Consider the following 20,889-nt stretch of genomic DNA (forward strand, 5'->3'; position numbering starts at 1 on the left):
CACAGCAATAATGGGAGCCAAAAACATGGAGTAATATTTTCAAAATACTGAAAGAAAGTAGTATAAACATTGATCGACATAGCCAGAGAAACTAACTTCCTAGAATGAGGGTGATCTAAAACATCTACAATAAACAAAAACTGACTTTACTTTCAACAGACATACCTATATATGTCTGTTGAAAGACATACTTAAAGTACTTAAAGAAACTTTTAGAAGATGTGTTACAGAGAGAAGGAAAATTATTTCAGAAGAAAGATCTGAAATATAAGATGGAATGATGAAAAATTGGTAAATATTTATATGTCACTCTAAAGAAACACTGCATAAAATTGATGTCCAGTGTGTGACTAAAAAGAAAAATTGAAAAGACGGGAGAATAATAACATGTTAAGTAGAGGAAGCTTAGAGAGAGATTAGGATATTAACTTTAGACTTGTTAACTATGGATAGTAAAAATTTAAAAGTAATCTGTAAAATAATGCAAATAGAGCAAATAACTTTCTTAACAGGAGAATTGGGGAGTAGGGAAAAAATTAACAAGTAGAAAAATAAAGTGCTGTCAATTTTTAGAATGCAAGGAAAGAAGTATAAAAAGTTAGTTAAATACAAAATAAAAAGATTGTATAAACAAGTCTGAATATATCAATAATCACAACAGATATAAATGCATTAGACTCACTAGTTAAAAGATAGAGACTGATACTTCAGAGTTTTAAAAATTCTGCTCCATGCTAATTACAGGAGACACCTAAAATATATAGAAATATGGAAAGATTGAGAGTAAAGTTATGGAAGAAGATATAGCAGAGACCTTCTAACCGAAAGAAAGTCGAAGTAGCTGTTACTAATTTCAGACAGTCTAGCCTTTAGGAAAATACTATTACTGGTGATCAGATGAACAAGAAATCACTGGAGATGGAAAGGTTATACAGGAGAGGTTGATTTTTATTTGCACCTTGAAAGGATAGAACTTAAGCAAGCATAGTCAAGCAGTCAGTCAGCAAGTATGTATTAAGTGTCTCGGTACTGGGTATATAGCTTTAAACAAAATGCATAGAATACAAATCTCCGAGGAGCTTACATTCTAATTTCTAATGGGGGCAGAGGGCAGATAGATGATAAATGTGAAAACAAATAGGAAGGAAGATAATTTCAGTATTGATAAGTGCTGTAAGAAGATAGGGTAATGTGATGAGTGATTAGGGTTGCTTTGGCTAGAAAGCTCAGGGAAGGCCTCTGTAGGTGACTTTTGAGATTTTAATGATGAAAAGGACTCAAAACCATGCAAAGATCTGTGAGAGCAGCAAACTAACAGAAGTTGCAGCAAATACAAAGGCCCTGAAAAGGAAGTACAGTTGGCAAATTCAGAAATAAGGCTGTGTGACTAAAGTTTGGTGAATTAGGGAGAAAGGCGGGGACTAGGTTGGAGAGTTAGTTGGAGATCAGACTGCATATGGCCACATGAGTTTGAATTTTATTGTAATTATAATGGAAAGTCATTGAAGGGTTTTAAGCAGGGAATAAGGGGATAATATGACATTTATAGATTAGAAATATCTCTGTAGAAGCTTAGCAGAATATGGTCTGTAGTGTGGCAAGAGGAAGGAATTAGGAAGGCATTGCAGTATTCTGAGCAGCAGTTGATGTTTGGACAAATATTTTGGCAGTAGAAATAAGTAAGAAATGTTCAGACAATTAATATATTATGGAGAAGAGCTAACAAAGCTTCTGATACATTGGATGTGGGGCTCAAGGGAAAGAGGAAACTGAGTGAATGGTGTTGCCATTTAATTAAATGGATAAGGCTCAGGCATCAGCAAAGTAGAGAACAAAATGTTTCAAGAAGGAGGAGTAGTCAACCTTGTCAAATGTTGCTGAGAGATTTAGTAAGATTTGAATGGCCATTGGCTTTGATAAGGTTTAAATAACTGATGACTTTACTAAGAGCTATTTTAGTGGAGTTGTGGAGACAAAGTCTATTTGGAATGGGTTGAAAGAATGAGAGGAGAGAAAGTAGAGATAGTACAGGTAATTCTCGAGAAGTTTTACTGAAGGGAAGCAGAGAACTGAGGTGGTAGGTGGGAGAGTACGTGGTCCAAATGAGGGGTTTTTAATAAAGGCAATATGTCAGTATTATTCAGGTCTTGGCAGGAAACAGATGACACATTCAAACTGGTAACATGGAGAGGATTATTTACAAAGTTGTTAGCAGAGTAAGGAGACCATAAGGAGCAGCACAGTATATCCCAGGAAGAATCCAGAGGTGGCAGTAGAAATAGTGAGGGGAGAGGACTGCTGTATAAATCTGTTCTATAAAGAAAAAAATCTTTATCTTATTATATTGTTAATTAAACATAATTTGGTTGCACTTAATGTATTGTGGGTTTAACTGTTAATTGTGACTAGGCAGGACTAAATATATTCAAAATATTGCAATAATTTTATATTGGTAGACATGGTACTCTTGGACTTGTGTTCATAATTTTATCCTGTCAAATCAGGGAAAGTGAAGTTGTTTTTCAGTTGTATAAAACTATTGTTGGTCATCAGAGGACCATAATATATGTTTGTGCAGGTTGTGTACTGCACATCCCAAGGAGCATTGTCATTGTAATGTTATGTCATTGATGCTCACTAGAGTTCTCAAATGTAAAAATCAATACCACTGTGTCAGTCCTCAGTCATCAAGTCTGATTTTAACTATTGAGACAAATCTTAAGTATAATTAACTTATGAAAGTCACCTAAGTAGCTAATCCTAATTACTTTATTATTTTATTTTGCCTACAGCCTCCAGACATTCAGAAAACAGTATTAAAGGGAATCATTAACAGCCTGTTACGAGAATGGAAAGGGTAATTATAAACAATATTTAGCTAATCAGTGGTTAACTTACACATCTCATATATCTTTAATATATGTATGTGTTTTACTCAGAAAAGATTTTAGTTGAGTTCTAGTACTAACATAGATCACAAAGGAATCATAAGCCATTTACAACAAAGCTGTTTTACTTGAGATTTGTGACTGCTCAAGAGATGGGCTTCAGATCTGTGAATCCTTTAAAATTGTATGTAAAGTTTTTTGTGTACAGATACATGTGTTTTGCAAAAGTGGGATGGTTATATCAGTAACCTAAGTGAAATAATATGGGTATTAAATTTAGCCTTGGGCTTCCTGGTAGCCAGAGAAAAATTTTTCTTACTTCTGACATAAGGAAAATTAAGTAGCTACTGAAATATTTTTTTTCTTAGAATTAAATACCAGATCTTTATATAAGGAATCATGTATAATATAATTAATAATGTTTTGAAATATATATATGCATAACACAAAAATGTGTTCTTAAGAATACATAGCATTTAAATTTATATTATTTAAATAGTATGTTATTCAAATAATAGCTTTTATTACAGCCAAAGGAACATCATTAAGTTGATTCAAATGTTTATACTAAGCCCAGTTTTTAAAAAAATCTCTAACTAGAATTCTTAAATATAAATGTACCCTATGTATTTTAATAACATTTGTTCTGATTTTCAAAGAAATTCATGCTTATTCTAGAAAATATTGAGAAGGGAGAGAAGTAAAAAGATGAAAGAAAAAATGTTAACGTTAGTTTTTTTCCAGTCATTTTTTTAAAACAATTAAAATCATACTGTATAGTTGTATGTGATTTTTTAACCTAATGGTATTTTTCCTAGTATATCATTCTAGAAATTAGTTTGCATTTTCCTCCTTAAACCACATTTTTAATTTCTGCCTAATAACCTAGCCTATGGATGTGCTGTAATTTACCTAATCATTCTCCAAGAATGGTCGTTTGTGTGGATAATGCCACAGTGAACATTTATACAAAAATCTTCTTTTCTGAGTCTTTACCTAAAATTTTCCCAGAAGTGGCATCAGAGTGTAAGCAGTTTAAGGTACCTAATACATTCTGCCAGATTACTTTCCAAAACTGTCATGACAATGTACACTTTTAACAGCAGAATATAAGAGGGCCTAAGCCCTCAGTAGTATTCCTTATAACAAAATTTGGTCTAATTTGATAAATGAATAATGAATCTTATTTTTATGTACTTTTCCTTAATGCTAATGAGGTTAACATTTTGTCATTTATTAGCTATTCATATTTCTTCTATAAATTAAACGCATACTTTGCCATTTTTCCACTGCAGATTTGCCTGTTTTTCTGCTTGGAACTCTTGCTTTTTGTATTAAGAAAATTGACCTTTTTGTATTATACATATTTTCCTATATCTCTTGTTTGAGAAAATCAGTTATTGGCCTTAAAAGAAAAAAACTCCTGTTACTTCTCAGTTAAGTGTCTGAACACTAATGAGTTAAGGCCAACTTGGGAGTTAGCTGCATAGTGAAAATTTTAGTAAAAATGTCATCAAAAACATTCTAGTAAATCAGTCCTATTCATACTATTTGTCATCCGTGCACTACCAGGGTTATGAAGGTTATGAAGTTCTAGGTAGGACAGGAAAGGACTTGGATGCAGAGGTGATACAAATAGATCTTGAATGGGTGAGAAAGAAACATCAGCTTTGGGAATACCAAAAGATTTAATATCTGGGTTTTGTATTTCAATCCAGGACCTAGTCAAGGATTATGAATTGCATCTGGTTGCCATATATAGGTGAACTTTTTTTTTCTTTTAAAAAGATTACCGGTAAGGGGATCTTAAACCTTGACTTGTTGTTGTCAGCACCACGCTCTCCCAAGTGAGCTAACCGGCCATCCCTTTATAGGGATCCAAGCTCACCGCCTTGATGTTATTAGCACCACACTCTCCTAAGTGAGCCATGGGCCGTCCCTTACTTTTTAATTTAATTGAATTTACAAGGAAGTCTTTAAAGCTAAAGACTTTTTTGTTTTTCCTTTTGGATCTTGTAACATTTGTGGCTTTTTTTTTTTTTTTTTTAAGATGACTGGTAAGGGGATCTTAACCCTTGACTTGGTGTTGTCAGCACCACGTTCACCCAGTGAGCTAACCGGCCATCCCTATATGGGATCCGAACCCGTGGCCTTGGTGTTATCAGCACCGCACTCTCCCGAGTGAGCCACGGGCCGGCCCCAGGTGAACCACTTTAATTCAAGAAATTTCTTCTGGGTATCTATCTGTGTGAGTGTATCAAGTAGATCTTGAGCAGGTGAGAAACTCTCACCAGTTTTGGGACGAACAGAATCTCTCAGGCAGATCTGATAATGTGAAAATCCAGATTAACGTGAAAAACAATTAAAAATTACCTATTTTTCAGAGATATACAACATATGATTCTTTTAATTAGAAACATACAGGATACATTTAAAGTATGAATTACTTTGCAGACATTTCTACATCTATCACTTCAGGAGTGGGCCTGCAAACACAAGTGTATTTTCTTTAGTGTATAAAATTCCTAGGTAAAGATTATCCCTTATTAAAACAAAAACATAAGTATTCTAAAATTGTTGTTTATTAGACTCTTAACTGTTTCCAGAGTTAGTCATGATATTTACCTCAAAAAATGTTATAGCCTAGTTAAATCAGTTGTTAGGATTCTTCAGAAACAGCCTGGCATAGTCACTGAAGAACCTATATTCCCAGCAGATTATGGACATGTTACCATCTCAATAATAATGATTATACACACACACACACACACATACACACACACACACACACACACACACACACACACACACACACACACACACACACACACACACACACACACACACACACACACACACACACACACACATATATATTTTTTTTTTTTTTGGTGGCTAGCCAGTATATACAAATGTACATATTAATTTAAGTCTAGTTTTTGGCTTTTCTCAATTCAGTCCTCATAGAAACATTTACTATGTTTTTTATTAAATACTGTGAGACTAAATATTAATCTGTAATCAATTATTCTTCTTTTTCAGTCCACGAACAAAAGATGATCTTAGAGCATATTTTATACTTTTACAGGTAAGAGCAAGAACTTATTGAAGTTGTCTAATTCAGATCTCAATTTGTGCATGTGTAAATGAAATGATTTCAAATATTAAGTATCATTTTGGGCAACATTATTGATACTTTTTAGAATTATAGTTATTTGTAACTAGAGGATTAAAGCTGTAACAAGTAAGCAGTCAAAGGCTAAATTATATGCCAAATTAAATTTTTAATTCAGTTCTTACATACCTGCCATGGTAGTCAGGAGCAAACAGAATGGAAGCACTTCCTCCTGCATTCAAACCTCCTTTCTTGTAACTAGTTTTAATAGGTTCTGGGAGTTTCTTTCATTTCTCCATCTAGTAGGTTTCTAACTTCTCTGTGTAATTTTTCAATAATGCTTAAGTTAGTATTATAATGGAAAGATAAAAGTAGTTTTTATCTGCTTTATTATAAAGCAAAGATGATAAACTTTTTCTTCTTGAGGTATTGACTTATAGATACAAAAATAAGGCTCAGACAAATGAAAAACAATTTTTAGTTTTTAATTATTTTTTGAGAAAGAAATATGTGATTATAACTAGCATACTGCATTTGTATTCTTTACAATTTATAAAAGTTGTTTATTGTATATTATCTCATTTAAAGGTAAGAAAAATTATACTAAATAAGATAGTGTTTAGTTCAATATTTTGATATTATACTATCATGCCCAATAAAAGTAAATGTGCAGAGTAGGGATAGACAAAGGGTGGGAGAGGAAAAAAGAAAAAGTGGAAAAGAGGGGAGGAAATGGCCAAAAAGAGTGATGTAAGAAGGGAAAATAGATAAGAGGAGAAAGAGGCAAAACTAGAAAAAAAGAAAGAGGAAACATGCATAGAGATACTGAAAGCTAGAAAAACGACATGAAGCTCAAATTTTTAGGTGAGTATATTAGCAGTAAGCTCTGCTCATGATATCTTGTTGTTCTTAAGAGCCATTACCAGATGAAGTTATCAACTGGGGTCACTCCCTAATGCCAGTAAGTAAGTTTTGTAAAACGCATAGTGCTCTTTTATTTTTCACAATTTTAGTTTATTTTTCAGTAACATTCATTTTTTTCATGAAGCACTGAAATGTACATTGTGATAGAAGTTTAGATTTTAGAAACATTAGAGATTTTGCCAAGATTACAAGCGCTCCTTCAATGTCCCTTTAACATTTAAAAGTTGTGAGAAGCTGTTGTTATGAGCTTCTTACTTTGTTCTTTGTGAGATACGTGGCTAACTCATGTTATAGTGGTAAAAGTTTTACAACCAGCTTTTATTTCCTTTTTCTAGCATTCTTTTTTTTTTTTTTAACAGGGAAAACCCAGGTTTTTTGCTTAATTGGATGAGAGTGATTGCCACCATTTATGAAGGCACTGAACTAGGTGCTTTTTATACATTTTTTGTTTTAAACAACCTTTAAGACAGTTGTTATCATTTCCATTTTGCAGATGAGGAAAGTTGAGACTGGAAGTTTAAGGAACATGCCTAAGGGCACACAGCTAGTAAAAAGTAGCACTAGCCCTCAGACTCAGATCTGTCTTAACTGAGACAAGGCTCAAAGTCTATGTTAATTAAATAACAAATAGGTTATTGTTTTAAAGTATTTTGTAATCTCAAATTTCGTTTTCTGAATTTACCACTTAACTCATTAAGCTTGGTGTCTTTCTCTTACATGTTAACAAAACTTTAACATAATTATTTTTAATATCTTTTTCAGAATCCTCAATTTAATAACACATCTACGTATGTCATCTATGCTCACTTGCTACGACAGATAGCTACCTTAGTGGAAGCTGACCACCATTTCTTAGTTCACTGGTTTAAAAAGTAAATCATTCTATGATATTAAGAACGTTTATAGTATCACAGTTTTAAATTTGATATTAGTAATTTTACAATAAATATATTTGAATGTTTTCAGGTCTTTAGAAATGATGCTTATAATTCACAGTGCTTCAAAAGCCAATTATAAAAATATACTTTAGTACTACATAGAAGATAGTTAAAAATCTGTTTTTAATGTAAGTACCCATTTTACTTATGCAGGCTGTTGAGAATTTCTATCCACTGCTTTCCCTTTTTATATAGCACATTCCTATCATTGTTTTTTTGTATATCTCGAAATTGGCGACTGGATTTGCTTAAAGCATTACTATTTTAATGTATGTCTTTTTATTTACTAACTATATATCAATAAATTCACTATTACTTACATGGTGCTTTCTCCTCACTGAAAAACATCATTGTGAAATACAGGTTAGCCATCAATATCAGTTTGTAAAAGCACAATACTTTTTTTCATAGAACTATATTCACATTAACAATTACTTTTCTCCATAGTTGATAAAAGCTAAAAAGGCAAAATATTTCCAAAATTAATTTTAAATTCAGTCAATTCTCATTTTTCAGTGTAGTTATATTCTATAAAATCACTGCAAACACTGAATTACTGCTTCTAGAGGAAATACGGGGTTAGGTTCCTGTGAGCCTCTGGTCACATTTTTGTCAACTGATCAGTACATAACCTTACTTTATAAGTGTTTCTGTTTAAAGACACCTTATTTAATATAAGCTGTTGATTTATTAACATTGAACTCCTGACCAGCAGCACTATAACTCATGCCTGAACAAATCTTATCTAACACATGTATTTCTCAAGGCAAATCACATCATTCTCGTACTTAGGAGCACTGGACAGTACTTTAGCACTACTACACTTGAGGGCCATTTTGAAATAGCAAAATCACCAACAAAAAACCACAAAAATATGAAAAACATGACAGCAGATAGATTGCATAAAGGACACTTGTTTACAGCATGAGCACTAAAACAAGAAGGCAGAGCATCACCTTGTTTGACCTCAGCTGGGAATGTGCATGTCAGGCAAATCAAATTTTTTACTGCTCTTTGTCTGCAAATGACCACAAAAGCACACATATTGATTTTGGGGTTACAATTAAATTTTAGCAAGTAGGCATATTTGCAAATACAGAATCTGTGAATAAAGAGTATTGACTGAATATTGAAAGTCTTAAAAATTAAATGTATGATACTAACTTTTTATAGTACTTTTGGTGTTTATTTCTTATTTAATTGAGAAGCAGTATTCAAGGTAAGATTTTGTATTTTTTCAAAAATTTGACATTTTAAGAAATAGTATTTTGGGGAATAGTCTAAAATTTTGTGTGTATAGGATATAGTTTGACATCTAACAAATATATTGCCAAAATAGAAAATGTGCATTTTGATCGGAATTATTTCACAATCTTTACCAGATTATCCCAGAAGAGGTTCAAACAATTGGTAGAGAGATTGCTGCAATTTATTTCTTTACGCCTATTTCCTGCCAAGCCTGAAGAATTTCCCCCTATAACAAAGTGTTCCTGGTGGATTCCATCAGCATCTAAAGTGTTGGCTTTACTTAGTAGGTTTTTATTTTTCTATCATCTTTTGTTAAATATTAGGGACATTCCTTAAGGATCTCAAAGTATTATAGAGGCATTCTTAAATTTTAAACCATTCCTTTGAAGGAGAGAGTTTAATTTATTTTGTTTTGATAATGGATTTTACAATTTATTTTTTAATTTTTTTATTGTAAATTGACAATTTGTTTGTGTGAATTTATGAGGTACAAAGTGATGTTATAATTTATGAATACCATGTGGAATAATTAAATCAAGCTAGTTAAATACCCATCACCTCACACAATTAATTTATAAGCACGAAAAAAGCTTTATGCCTTTTACTGGACAGTATTCTACATTATGGCTAGTAAGTGCATATTATCTGCTAAGTAGTAGTGGTTTCTGAGAATACAGGAACTGCCATTAATTACTGAGGATCCCTAGGAGAGAACACAGTGATGGGAAATTTGTGAGTAGATGGCCATCTGCATACTCCCTTTTAGTATTAAAGGGACTATTATATCACAAGTTTTCTTAAGACAAAAAATTGTTGGCTGCATTTTGACAACTTTAACATTACATTTTTCATTTGGAGCTATAATTGTTTAAAATAGGAGTTTTTAGGTCAAGACTATCAGGTAGACATTAAAATGATATTATTAGAATGAATCCATGTGCATGTTGGAAAAGATCATTATGTTAGAATTTATTTTCACAGATACTGCAAACAATTTGGTTCACCCTCCCCTTATTCCTTATACTGATTTCTATAATTCTACATTGGATCACATTGATCTCATGGAAGAATATCATACATGGCAGAGCTTTGGAAACTCTCACAGGTATGATCAAAAGCTCATTTGATTATTCACCCAAATGAAATACTATTCGAAATAATGACTGAGTTTTAAGTTTGTATAAATAAAGTGTACACATACCTTTACATATAAACTTATAAATATAGTTTAGATATCTGGCCTTGAAATATCATTATGTTTGTTAAAGCATTCTCTTCTGCTGCTACATTTTGAATTTATATCGATGTTAATTTGGTTTTGGTTTGGTTAATAGCATCTTTTCAAGAAGGGAAAGGTTCTGTTGTAGTATGCAGTTTCTTATATCTTATTTTTCTGTGTGCTAGCATCCAGCACAGGGGTGAACAAACTTTTCTGTAAAGGACTAGGTAGTAAATATTTTTGGCCCTTTGAGCTATACAGATTCTGTTTTGCTCTTTTAGCACAAAAGCAGCCTTAAACAATATGTAAGTTAATGTGCGTGTCTGTGTCCTAAATATCTTTATTTAGAAAAACAGGTGGTAGGCCATATTAGTCCCAGGGTCAATAATTTGCCAGTGCCTGGTGTAACACATTGATCACACACAAATGTACACACCACACGTACATTCACTCCATTTCTCCCTTATTTTCTGTAGAAAAAGTGGTTGTCCATTACATATAGTATGAAAAGGGTAGATGTTACAGAGAAAGGGCTTCACCACAGATTATTTATTATAATAATATAATATATTTTCAAAACCCTTGACCAAATTCTTTAATACACTGCACTTTTTATCCACAATTCTAGTTTGGATTAAACTAAGAAGACTTGAATAATAACTTATTCCCAGACCATGAGATATCCAGGAGATTGCATTTACTGTAAAGAAGAATGAGAGATATGGTATGGATATAAGTAACATATCAAAAAACCAGATCAGTTCATAAATTGGTTACACTTTCCTGGGACCCTATCAGAATTGACTTAAAACATAAAATGGCCTTCTGGACATACCTTAGTCCACATATGAACTCTCAGAACTGAGCAAGATTTGAAGTTCTGATAACCCTGGTCAGTCTGATGGATATTTCTTGGCAAAGTTTATTTTACAAAGATACTTTTTCCCCCCATTTTAATATAATTTTAATGTTGTAGACGCAACAATAAAACAGCTTCAATGTTACTTTGCTTATTTCTGTGACAAAATCCTTTAATGCAGAGCTGCCTCTAACCACTGTGCCACAGCATTGGTGTACCAAGAATGAGTTACATAGTTTTGATCCTCTAATCCCTTCAGCCCTTGAGCAGCCAGCCTGAACCTGGAAGGGGACCTGGGGCTCTAGGGCAAGTCATCGTTGGCCATGAGCAGCCTTATATATTTATCTGTGTTATATGCATAGTATCATTTTTCTATATGCTGTAACAAAGGAAAAGTTGAGAAGCACGGTTTTAAAGCATAATAAAACCAGTATATACCCTACTAAGTTCATTGTATTTTCTTTTTATTTCCAAATTTTTAGTTAGCCTTAGTGATTCAAATTATACACTAGTACTGAACAACTCCTACTGTTTATTAATAGCTTTGTCCCAAAGCTGTCTCATTTTTAATTCACACTAGAGTTATCTCTTTCCTCATAATACCTTCATTGTACCCAGAGGTCACAAATGTACCACCTGACTATGCTCAGATGGACTCCAACTGTAAATGATGGATTCATTTACAGTACTTCTGATAGGAGTCTAACTTCTGAAGTGTCACTGCTGCCATACTCATTCTTTATAAATACATTTCTCTCTGTGTAGTCTGTGGCTTTTGTACATAGCATAGAATGAGCTCTGACCCAGGAGAGAGGTTTCTTTCATAACCTTTGATCATAACCTTGTGTCTTTACAGATACATACTATTTCATATTACTGTACCACTAAATACAGCCCTAATGGCGACATACATTTTTTCCCTAACTTTTATTTTATTACTTTGTTTTTTATGTACTGTAGTTAATGGTAGATTTCTTCATTTCTGAAGCTCACACATCAGAAATAGCCTTATAATAATGGATTCTTACATTTTTTGAGCATATGAGTTTTCTGTCCTAATCCTCCTTCATTAACACTTCTGCCACCTGTTTCTGGTGTTAGCCACATTTTTTATAGGTGATGATACACTATATAAACTGAAATTATCTTTATAAACTATGTAAGTGATTAGCACACATTTCAGAACATTAGATGTAGCTTCCTTTGAGAATAAAGGCACTGCACATCTAGTAATGATACATTCTTCACAGGGCTGTGGGAATTTTTAAAAGTGATGCACATAAGATCATTTTGTAAATGGTAAAACACGAATCAAAAGTAATGTTTTATATTGCTAGAAGGGGTACCTTAGATTCCCTTAGTATAATTTTGCTAAAAATACACCATTTTGCTTTTTCTGTTTTCACTTGTTGAGCAGGTTTTCCTTCTGTCAGTACCCATTCGTTATTTCTATAGCTGCAAAAAAAATCATTATTCAAAGAGACTCAGAACAACAGATGATAAGCATCGCAAGGGTAAGCCAGCTATAAAAACATATTTATGCTGACTATAATCAATATGGTAAATAATTTAATAAATAAGTCAAATGTCTTGTGAATTGTTCTAGCATAATCAGGAAATGTTAAAAGTAAAATTTGTATTATACTCCCCCCAAAAGTGCTTAAACCTGTCCACAGTATGGGAGACAAGACACTCCTCATTTCTTTTAATCAGCTTCTCAGTGTATTATAAATATAGGAGGAAAATTAAATGCTTCTCACAGATCCAAATTACTGGGAGCTTACTGGGCCTCATTTTGTAGATACCATACTTCAGCACCAGGTAACCAGCAGAGTGTCAGTGAGAACTACAGTGAAGCAAGGAGTGTCCTTAAGGAAAACCATTCTAACCACTAAAACATTTTCTAGGTTTTATGAAAATAAAATAGAAACAGCCAAAAAATTAGAAGATATATAACAAAAACTATGTATCTTGGAAACTGAGAAATATGACCAAAGAAGCTGAAAGATGTTTTACTGGTTTTTAAGAAACCAGAATGCGTGAGGGCTCATAGAAGCTAGGATAGCCATCAGGCTGACTTTAGGCAAATTGTAGAGCAGGATGAAGTTTATCTCTGGGCCTGTCCTTACCACTCTCTACCACCAGTTTCAGCAAAGCACAATAAAGTTATGTATTTTAGATATCAGATTCAGTGAGCTTTTTTTAATTAGAGCTCTAGACTATACGTTTAAATGCCCATGAATTTCAAGCATCTGCTTGTGTGACATGACTGCTTATAACTTTAAAAATTAGAGGGAATCTTGGCTATAGTCTTCTTCAAAAGAGAAACATAGAGTAAAAATAAATAATTTCCATATCTTGTTCAAGAATATAAAAAGAATCCTAATGCATAATTGTAATACTTCAAAATACTATAAAAAATAAGAAATGTTTATTCTTCAGTAATTCACTTCCCAGAAGGTGAGTATTTTTTTCTATCACAGAGAAGGACAAATGATTTGAGTGACTGGTGACATCCCAAAGTCAGCTTATACTGAGTGTGGGAATATTAGAAGAAATTTTATTGCCTATGCCTACCAAGGGAATTTCAAAGCCACACTACCCCCCTGAAGAATGAGTTTAAACAGGTATATTTAGTACGAGAATTGTTACTTGATCTTGGGAAGATATTGGCTCAAAGATTAATCTATATAGCTTGTCATTTTGACATTTTCTATTAGTTACATGTTTACAATGTCATGTGCCTTTTAAGTACTTTTTCACCATGGGCTATGATTTTTGTATATTTATAGGAAAAAATTTAAAAAGCTAGAACTTTAAGTTTTTCTGAGCAGTTTTCTGCATCACTCATACTTAAGACATCAAATATATTTTTTTGTGGAATTTTTCTTCTTGAAAGTAAGAGAGTGGCAGGTATTAGACTCTGTCATAGGCTAGGTCTTCCACAGAGCATGGAAGCAAATGAGTAGAGACTGAAGAGTCAAGAGGCATTATCAGTTCTTGTGGGTACTTCCCAACATTTTAACTTGTAAATCGCCATACCACTTGGATTTAATGACTGGTGACTATTTTGACTCAAGGACAGCCTTATAGATTGTCAGTGTAAGCAAGAGCTGATATGGTACAATCTAAAGTCACAAAAGAGCTTCTCTGACCTAAAATACCTTTCTCAGTCAGACCGTCTAGAATTCTACCACGGTTGGGGTTTTTTTTTTTTTCATTCGGAGCATTTTCTAGTAAATATAAATTCCTGATGGGAGGAGTAGCTACTATGCTTGTCTGCCATTAACATCCTAGTATAAATTTGTTTATTGGATATTTCCAGTATGACAGCTCCCCAGGAGCTAGACTGGGAACAGAAGATAGGAAAGCATAGAGAAAATAGTCCATGACATAGGATACTGTCCCAGGAATATAGATCTCTTTGGTAAGAGAGGACCCAGAGAAGCAAAAAGCTGTTAAAAGCATTTAGCTTTGGATAGTGGAGAGAGGGAGAAGGCTCTGAATTAGCATGGTGTAGTATAGTAATCTACAAAATCATACATAGCCTGAAATTATATAGATTTGCAGTATTAAATTTTTATCTATTAAAGTTACTGCATATACTTAAAATGTCTGAAATGTTCATCTTTAATCTGCACAATAATTAGTTTTTATTGTTACCAAAGATGATGAGGTAGTCTGATTACTTAGATAAATAAATATATAAGTATGTAGATTTTATATGATAAATGACATTTCTTATATTTTTAAATATGTTGTTTTTTTACATACTTAGTGCTTATATTTTGAAAACCATGAAAAATAGGTTTTTAAAATCACCATATTTTCATCACCCAAGCATAACTATTAACATTTTAGTAAATTTTTTTTTCATAATTTTTCTATATATTATCTTTAACAGGCAGTAGAGTTGAAACAGTATTGTATACACAGTTTTCTCCCTTTTCTTCAGTTGTACCTTCCTTGGACTACAGTATTTACATAGTTTTTATAATCATCATTTTTTAGTGGCTGTATTATATTCCATTAGCTAGATATGTATATGGGATATTTCTAAAGTTTTGCTTTTATAGATAATGCTGTGATGAACATCTCACTATATGAAATATTTTCTGTGTTTAGAATTCCCAGAAGTAGAATTATAAGGGTGTGAATATTGTTAAGGTCTTTGACAAATGCTGACAAACTACTTTCTAAAAATAGACTAACTGTGGTTTTAGGATAAACTCGGTATCTAAAAAAGCCTAAGCCCAGGTTTATTATCAGAAGTACATACTAAACAAATGTTTCTATTTTGTTTGCATTTATTAAACAGAAAACTTTGCTATTTAAGGGATGAGACATATGGAAATTGTAATGAAACATTCTTTACTACAGAAGGTGAATTATTTTTGCTTCTCCATTTTGGATCTTCTTTGTGTATCAGTGTTGCAAAATAAAATAATAATAAGGCATTTTCACAAATCAAAATGTGTATAATTGTTTTTATGAAATTGTTTATATGAGAGATGGCGTAGAAAAGAATTAAATGATTTTACTGAAGTGTTTGAAATGTTTTAAGTGAAATTATATTTTACATAAATGTAAAAATGTTTGCTTTCTTATTTAATTAGCAAAGTCTGGTGGATAAAGTATCTCGAAGACAGAGACCGGACATGAATATGTTATTTCTAAATATGAAAGTAAGGAGGACACATCTGGTTAGCGATTCACTTGATGAGGTATAATTTATTCCAAAATGGTATTAATTGATTAAAGCTTTAAATAAATTCTACAATATGATTTATTACTAAAATCTTACTAAGCTGTTTTTTATTTCTGTATGTCATGTGTGCTTTCTTAAATTTTGATACCATAGTTAAAATCAGTTCTATATGTATAGTTAATCCTTACATTTCTTTGTATGTTTTTTAATGGTTTGTTGTTAATTCTCCAGAAAAGAATTTGATATAGAATACGAAAATGAGTAATTAATGTTTCTTAGTATATAACCTGGATTTTAGACCCACCTTTGTTACTAGTTAGGTATGTAAAAAGTCGTTCTAACTTCTACAGGCCTCAAATCACTCACCTATGAAATTAGGAGTCCGACCTGCAGGGTATAGTGGGGCCTATAGGAGGATAAACTGAAATCTCTAGATAATCTTCAAAATTAATTTTGATCCTAACTTATAAACTATAAATCTGTAGTTTTTATAGAGTTGTTCAATTAACTTCTATTCTGTCTTTTTACCCCATTTCTACTCTTGGTTAAGGATACCAGTGAACAATAAAATGCCCTCTCTATATATTTAAATTATATATATTTATATTTGCTAAGATTTACAAATATATGGTCCCTTAAGTAATCTGAAATTTTTAACATGGAACATACTTTGATTGCATGTACATGTATTATAGAACTTCCTGCATGTACAGTGCTTCAGCCACCTTCATGTGGCTAATTAGAAGATAATGACTGATTTAGGTATGTGATTCTTGTAATTTTAGTGTCAAAGGAGAGTAAAATAAAAGAAGATGAATTTTTTTTTTTTTTTTTTTGTCTTTTTTCCGTGACCGGTAAGGGAATCGCAACTCTTGGCCTGGTGTCACCCGCACCGCACTCAGCCAGTGAGCCCACCGGCCATCCCTATATAGGATCCGAACCCGCGGTGGGAGCGCAGCTGCGCACCCAAGCGCCGCACTCTCCCGATTGCGCTGCGGGGCCGGCCCAGAAGATGAATTATTTTATATTGTAATCTGCTACATTAAAATTTTGAAGGCAATATGATACATGGTGGGAGTAACCTGGGGCAAGGCACTTGATCTCTCTAATTCTGTTCCCTGATCTATAAAACAAACATAATAACACCTAGCTCACACAGTATCTGGCAGATTTATTGGTTGGATGGATGGATGGAGTTTTGTGACATTGTAAATAAGATAAAGATTGTCTAACTTATTTCCCAGAATTAAAAATTTATTTCCCTTTTCCACTGCCCTTTGTTCTCCTCTACTATATAATTTCTTCAAATAGTTAACCCGGAAAAGAGCAGATTTGAAAAAGAAGTTGAAAGTTACATTTGTAGGGGAAGCTGGCTTGGATATGGGTGGCTTGACCAAAGAATGGTTCCTTCTTCTAATTCGCCAAATTTTTCATCCAGATTATGGTGCGTATTTCATCTAACTTTTATGAACAGTATTTCTTCATAATTGTTAGATTTCTAGTGGTCACCCTTATTATTAGCATACTCTATGATTTTACAGACTTTGTCAACCATAAATGTTGAATAATTGTTTAAGAACTATTGTTTACATTTTAAAAATTGACCAAATTGATGATTGAAATGTTAATTTATCTTACTGGGAATCCTACACAAAAGAATATCAAGTCTGAAAGTATGCATTTATGAGGAAACATTCATATCTTTCCTGAATAAGCCAAATGCATGAAAAATTAATTTGATATTGAAATAAAAAATATTTGAAATTAAAAAACAACTATAGTTTGCTCTACACTAGTATTTGAAGACTCTTTTACTAAGTAACGAGTCATTTTAATAGATAAAAATTTATGAATGAATTTTTAAAGAAAAAATAAACCTTTGAAATTTTTATTTTATATAGAGAGACTACCTATATAATCCTTAGTATCTGTTAAATGTTTTTTCCAAAGGAGAGTTTTCAGTGTTTTTCTTTAGTTTTTTTACATATACATATGTATATTATCTTTCTGATAGTGGGAAGTAGGGATGATATAGATAAATTGAAATCTCTAGATAATTCTCAAAATTGATTTTGATCATAACTTATAAACTATAAAACTATAGTTTTTATAAAGTTATCTGATTAATTTCTGTTCTATCTTTTTACCCCATTCCTACTCTTGGTTCGGGATATCAATGAACAATAAAATGCCATCTCTTTATACTTAATTATATATACATATATATTTATATTTGCTGAGATTTGCGAATATATGGTCCCTTAAATAAAGAATCTGTGGAATTTTTGACATGAAAGTTTGTAACAGAACTATTGCTGAAATAATTTGCTTCTAATAGATGAGATGTCATGTACATTTTTACCATTCTGATTTTTTTAATAAATCATGTTAATAATAATAATATATGGTTTTTTTCAGGCATGTTTGCATATCACAAGGATTCACACTGCCATTGGTTTAGCAGCTTTAAATGTGATAACTATTCTGAATTCCGATTGGTTGGAATTGTATCCTTTAAACTTTCCACTAGGAGGTGCTAATAGACTAGAGATTTTGAAATATTTTATCTATATTTTAGAAAACTGTTCTCTTTATCCATTTTATTTGAATTAAACATGCTTGTCTGATTTACTAATAGATTTCAGTAATCTTTATTATGTGTAATATCACAGCTGTATAATGTCAGCAGATTTAATTAAAGGTATGACTATTTGGGGTTTTTTTCTGAAAACCTTATCATAAAAATATTTTCTAATTTACATGTGATCTAAATTATCTTAAATTTAAGACTTCTTTTAAATCAAAGTTTTTTCCACTTACAATGAAGTGTTTTTCTGTTTTTTCACGTTGTGCTTATTTCACTCAGTTTACTAAACTGAAGTTGTGGAGTTAAATCTATCTCTTTAATATGCCCCCACATCCTGAGACATGAACGAGGCACCCATAAAAATTGAGAACTGAATGGAATGGGGATATTTAAAATGTATAGCATTAAAGTGTTTTTATGAATCCATATTCCATCCTCTGATTCCTATCAGGTGTATTGTGGAGGGCATTGGGTGGGAGATTGGACAAGTTGCTTTCTACATTAGCTTTTTAAATTCTAAGAAATATAATTTCTGTGGAAGAAAGGAGGGCAGAGTAAATAAGTGAACAAGCATTGGAGATACGTACTTTTAAAAAGAGGGAAAAAATCCTACCTTTAAGAACCTTACTAGCTAAATTCACAGATGTCCACCAATTCAGAGTCGTCAATTCTCAGAGTCAAATGACCATATGGCATTAAATACTAATGAATTCTGAGAAGAAAAAAATACAGTATATTCCTCCCAGAGAAGGTAGAGATTTAAAAATGGAGAAAGAGTAGGACATTATAGGCTGAGAGAATAGCAAGTAAAAAGGCTGAATTGTGCTGGACTTGTTACAGTGAGCACAGTGGGAGTTATGGAAGATACCACCAGAAAAAAAATTAAGAGCCATCTTATGGAGGGCTTTGGATGTCTGTCTTTGTTGCATTTGTTGGAATAAATTCTGAGGAAAGTGTGTGGAAATTGAAAGATCTGTGAAAGAAAAGGTAGTACGCACAAAACTACACATTGAGATAGTAAACTTAATTTGAAATTTTGTATATTCAGTCATGTGGCACATAAGGATGTTTTGGTTAACAACTGACTGCTTTTACAACAGTGGTGTAGTATAGGAACAATGGGCTATATCATACAGTCTAGGTGTGTGGTAGGCTGTACCATCTAGGTTTGCATAAGTGCACTCTATGATGTTTGCACAATGACGAAGTCACCTAACAACACATTTCTCAGGCGGTATTCCTGTCTTTAAGTGACACATGAGTGAATATATTACATCCGAAGATCCAAAGTGCCAAATTCTACAATATAGAATTTAATATAGAAGAATCCTTAACAGTTCCTATACTTCTGTTTTTATTCTATCTGCAGTAATTATTTGTTGAATGTTTCAACTTCATTGAAGGCTCTAGTCATTGATGGTTCTCACTACACTATGACTTATTTAACTTTTCTGATATATATGTTAGTCCTGCTTTACACCCTTATGTCACAGTTGATTTGGACTTTCTGATATTTTTAATAAAGTATTATATCTTAGCTATCTCATTTTTAAAGTGGTATATACAAAAAATCTTGAATTTGCCAATTTTTTTCTTTTGCAATAGACATTAGTTTCTATCCAGTCATTACCCAAAAGAGCATATTGAGCATGTTTACATGTTGTGTATTTCAAGTTAAACAATTAAATCTAAAGGTATATTACTGAAATTGCTACTGTTTCATTATTCTGTGTATTTATCACACACACACAAGAAAACCTATAGAAAGCAAGATTGATGCCATAAGAAATGTGATAGTATATAGGAAAAACCTGAGGTGATAGTAGATTGTGGTTATGTAAGTGGTTGGGTATCTATGGAAGATGAAGAGAACTGAAAATTGAGAAGTAACAGGCATGGCCATTGAGAAAATATATTTTGTTCCATAAATATCAGCAGTTTTAAAATTTCAGAACCAAAGATTTGTTGTTCTAGTAGTTCTGATGGTATTGTGTTTCTAATACAATTTTAAAATATGCTAAAGCCTTTGAGTTTATAAGAAATGTTATAGTAAGCCCTATAATAGTAATTGTAAAGTGTTACGAAGATTACATGAAGAGATATAATATAACAACGTTTTAAAAGTAGGATTGCCTATACCAAAGGAGCATTGGGATTAAGAAGGGCAATGCAGTATATAGTGCAGGGTTTTTGATCTCTGCTGTTTGCCCCACATGGCACCTCAGTGGCTCCAGCAGAAGAAATGCCTGATCCCTGGCCCTGTTTCAATCAGAGCAGGTTGATTAGTGTGAAATGAAATGTTATGCTTCTGCATGTGAGAGTGCCCTGTAACAAATCCTGTGAGCCCACTTCATCTGTGAAAAACCTGCCTTCAAGATTATAAAATTTAAAAATTTTTGAATG

At 32.5% G+C, this 20,889-nt stretch overlaps 1 protein-coding gene across 4 annotated transcripts in view; it reads left to right on the forward strand.

Annotated features, from left to right (window-relative positions):
* HECTD2 (HECT domain E3 ubiquitin protein ligase 2) overlaps positions 1–20,889 on the forward strand; it is an 82,450-nt gene that overhangs the window by 53,584 nt on the left and 7,977 nt on the right. Inside the window, exons 6-14 of one of the 4 annotated variants that reach the window (XM_063101992.1) lie at positions 2,793–2,857; positions 5,931–5,976; positions 7,690–7,799; positions 9,248–9,396; positions 10,095–10,218; positions 12,609–12,705; positions 15,808–15,915; positions 17,211–17,343; positions 18,318–18,406. In XM_063101992.1, the coding sequence (XP_062958062.1) occupies positions 2,793–2,857; positions 5,931–5,976; positions 7,690–7,799; positions 9,248–9,396; positions 10,095–10,218; positions 12,609–12,705; positions 15,808–15,915; positions 17,211–17,343; positions 18,318–18,406 (921 nt within the window). Of the gene's footprint in view, positions 1–2,792; positions 2,858–5,930; positions 5,977–7,689; positions 7,800–9,247; positions 9,397–10,094; positions 10,219–10,960; positions 11,105–12,608; positions 12,706–15,807; positions 15,916–17,210; positions 17,344–18,317; positions 18,407–20,889 lie in introns of those variants that run through there. The other 3 variants (XR_010024039.1, XM_063101993.1, XR_010024040.1) reach the window with 3 other exon arrangements.

This window comes from Cynocephalus volans, chromosome 7 (assembly GCF_027409185.1).
Source record: "Cynocephalus volans isolate mCynVol1 chromosome 7, mCynVol1.pri, whole genome shotgun sequence".
In the NCBI taxonomy this organism is placed as follows: domain Eukaryota; kingdom Metazoa; phylum Chordata; class Mammalia; order Dermoptera; family Cynocephalidae; genus Cynocephalus; species Cynocephalus volans.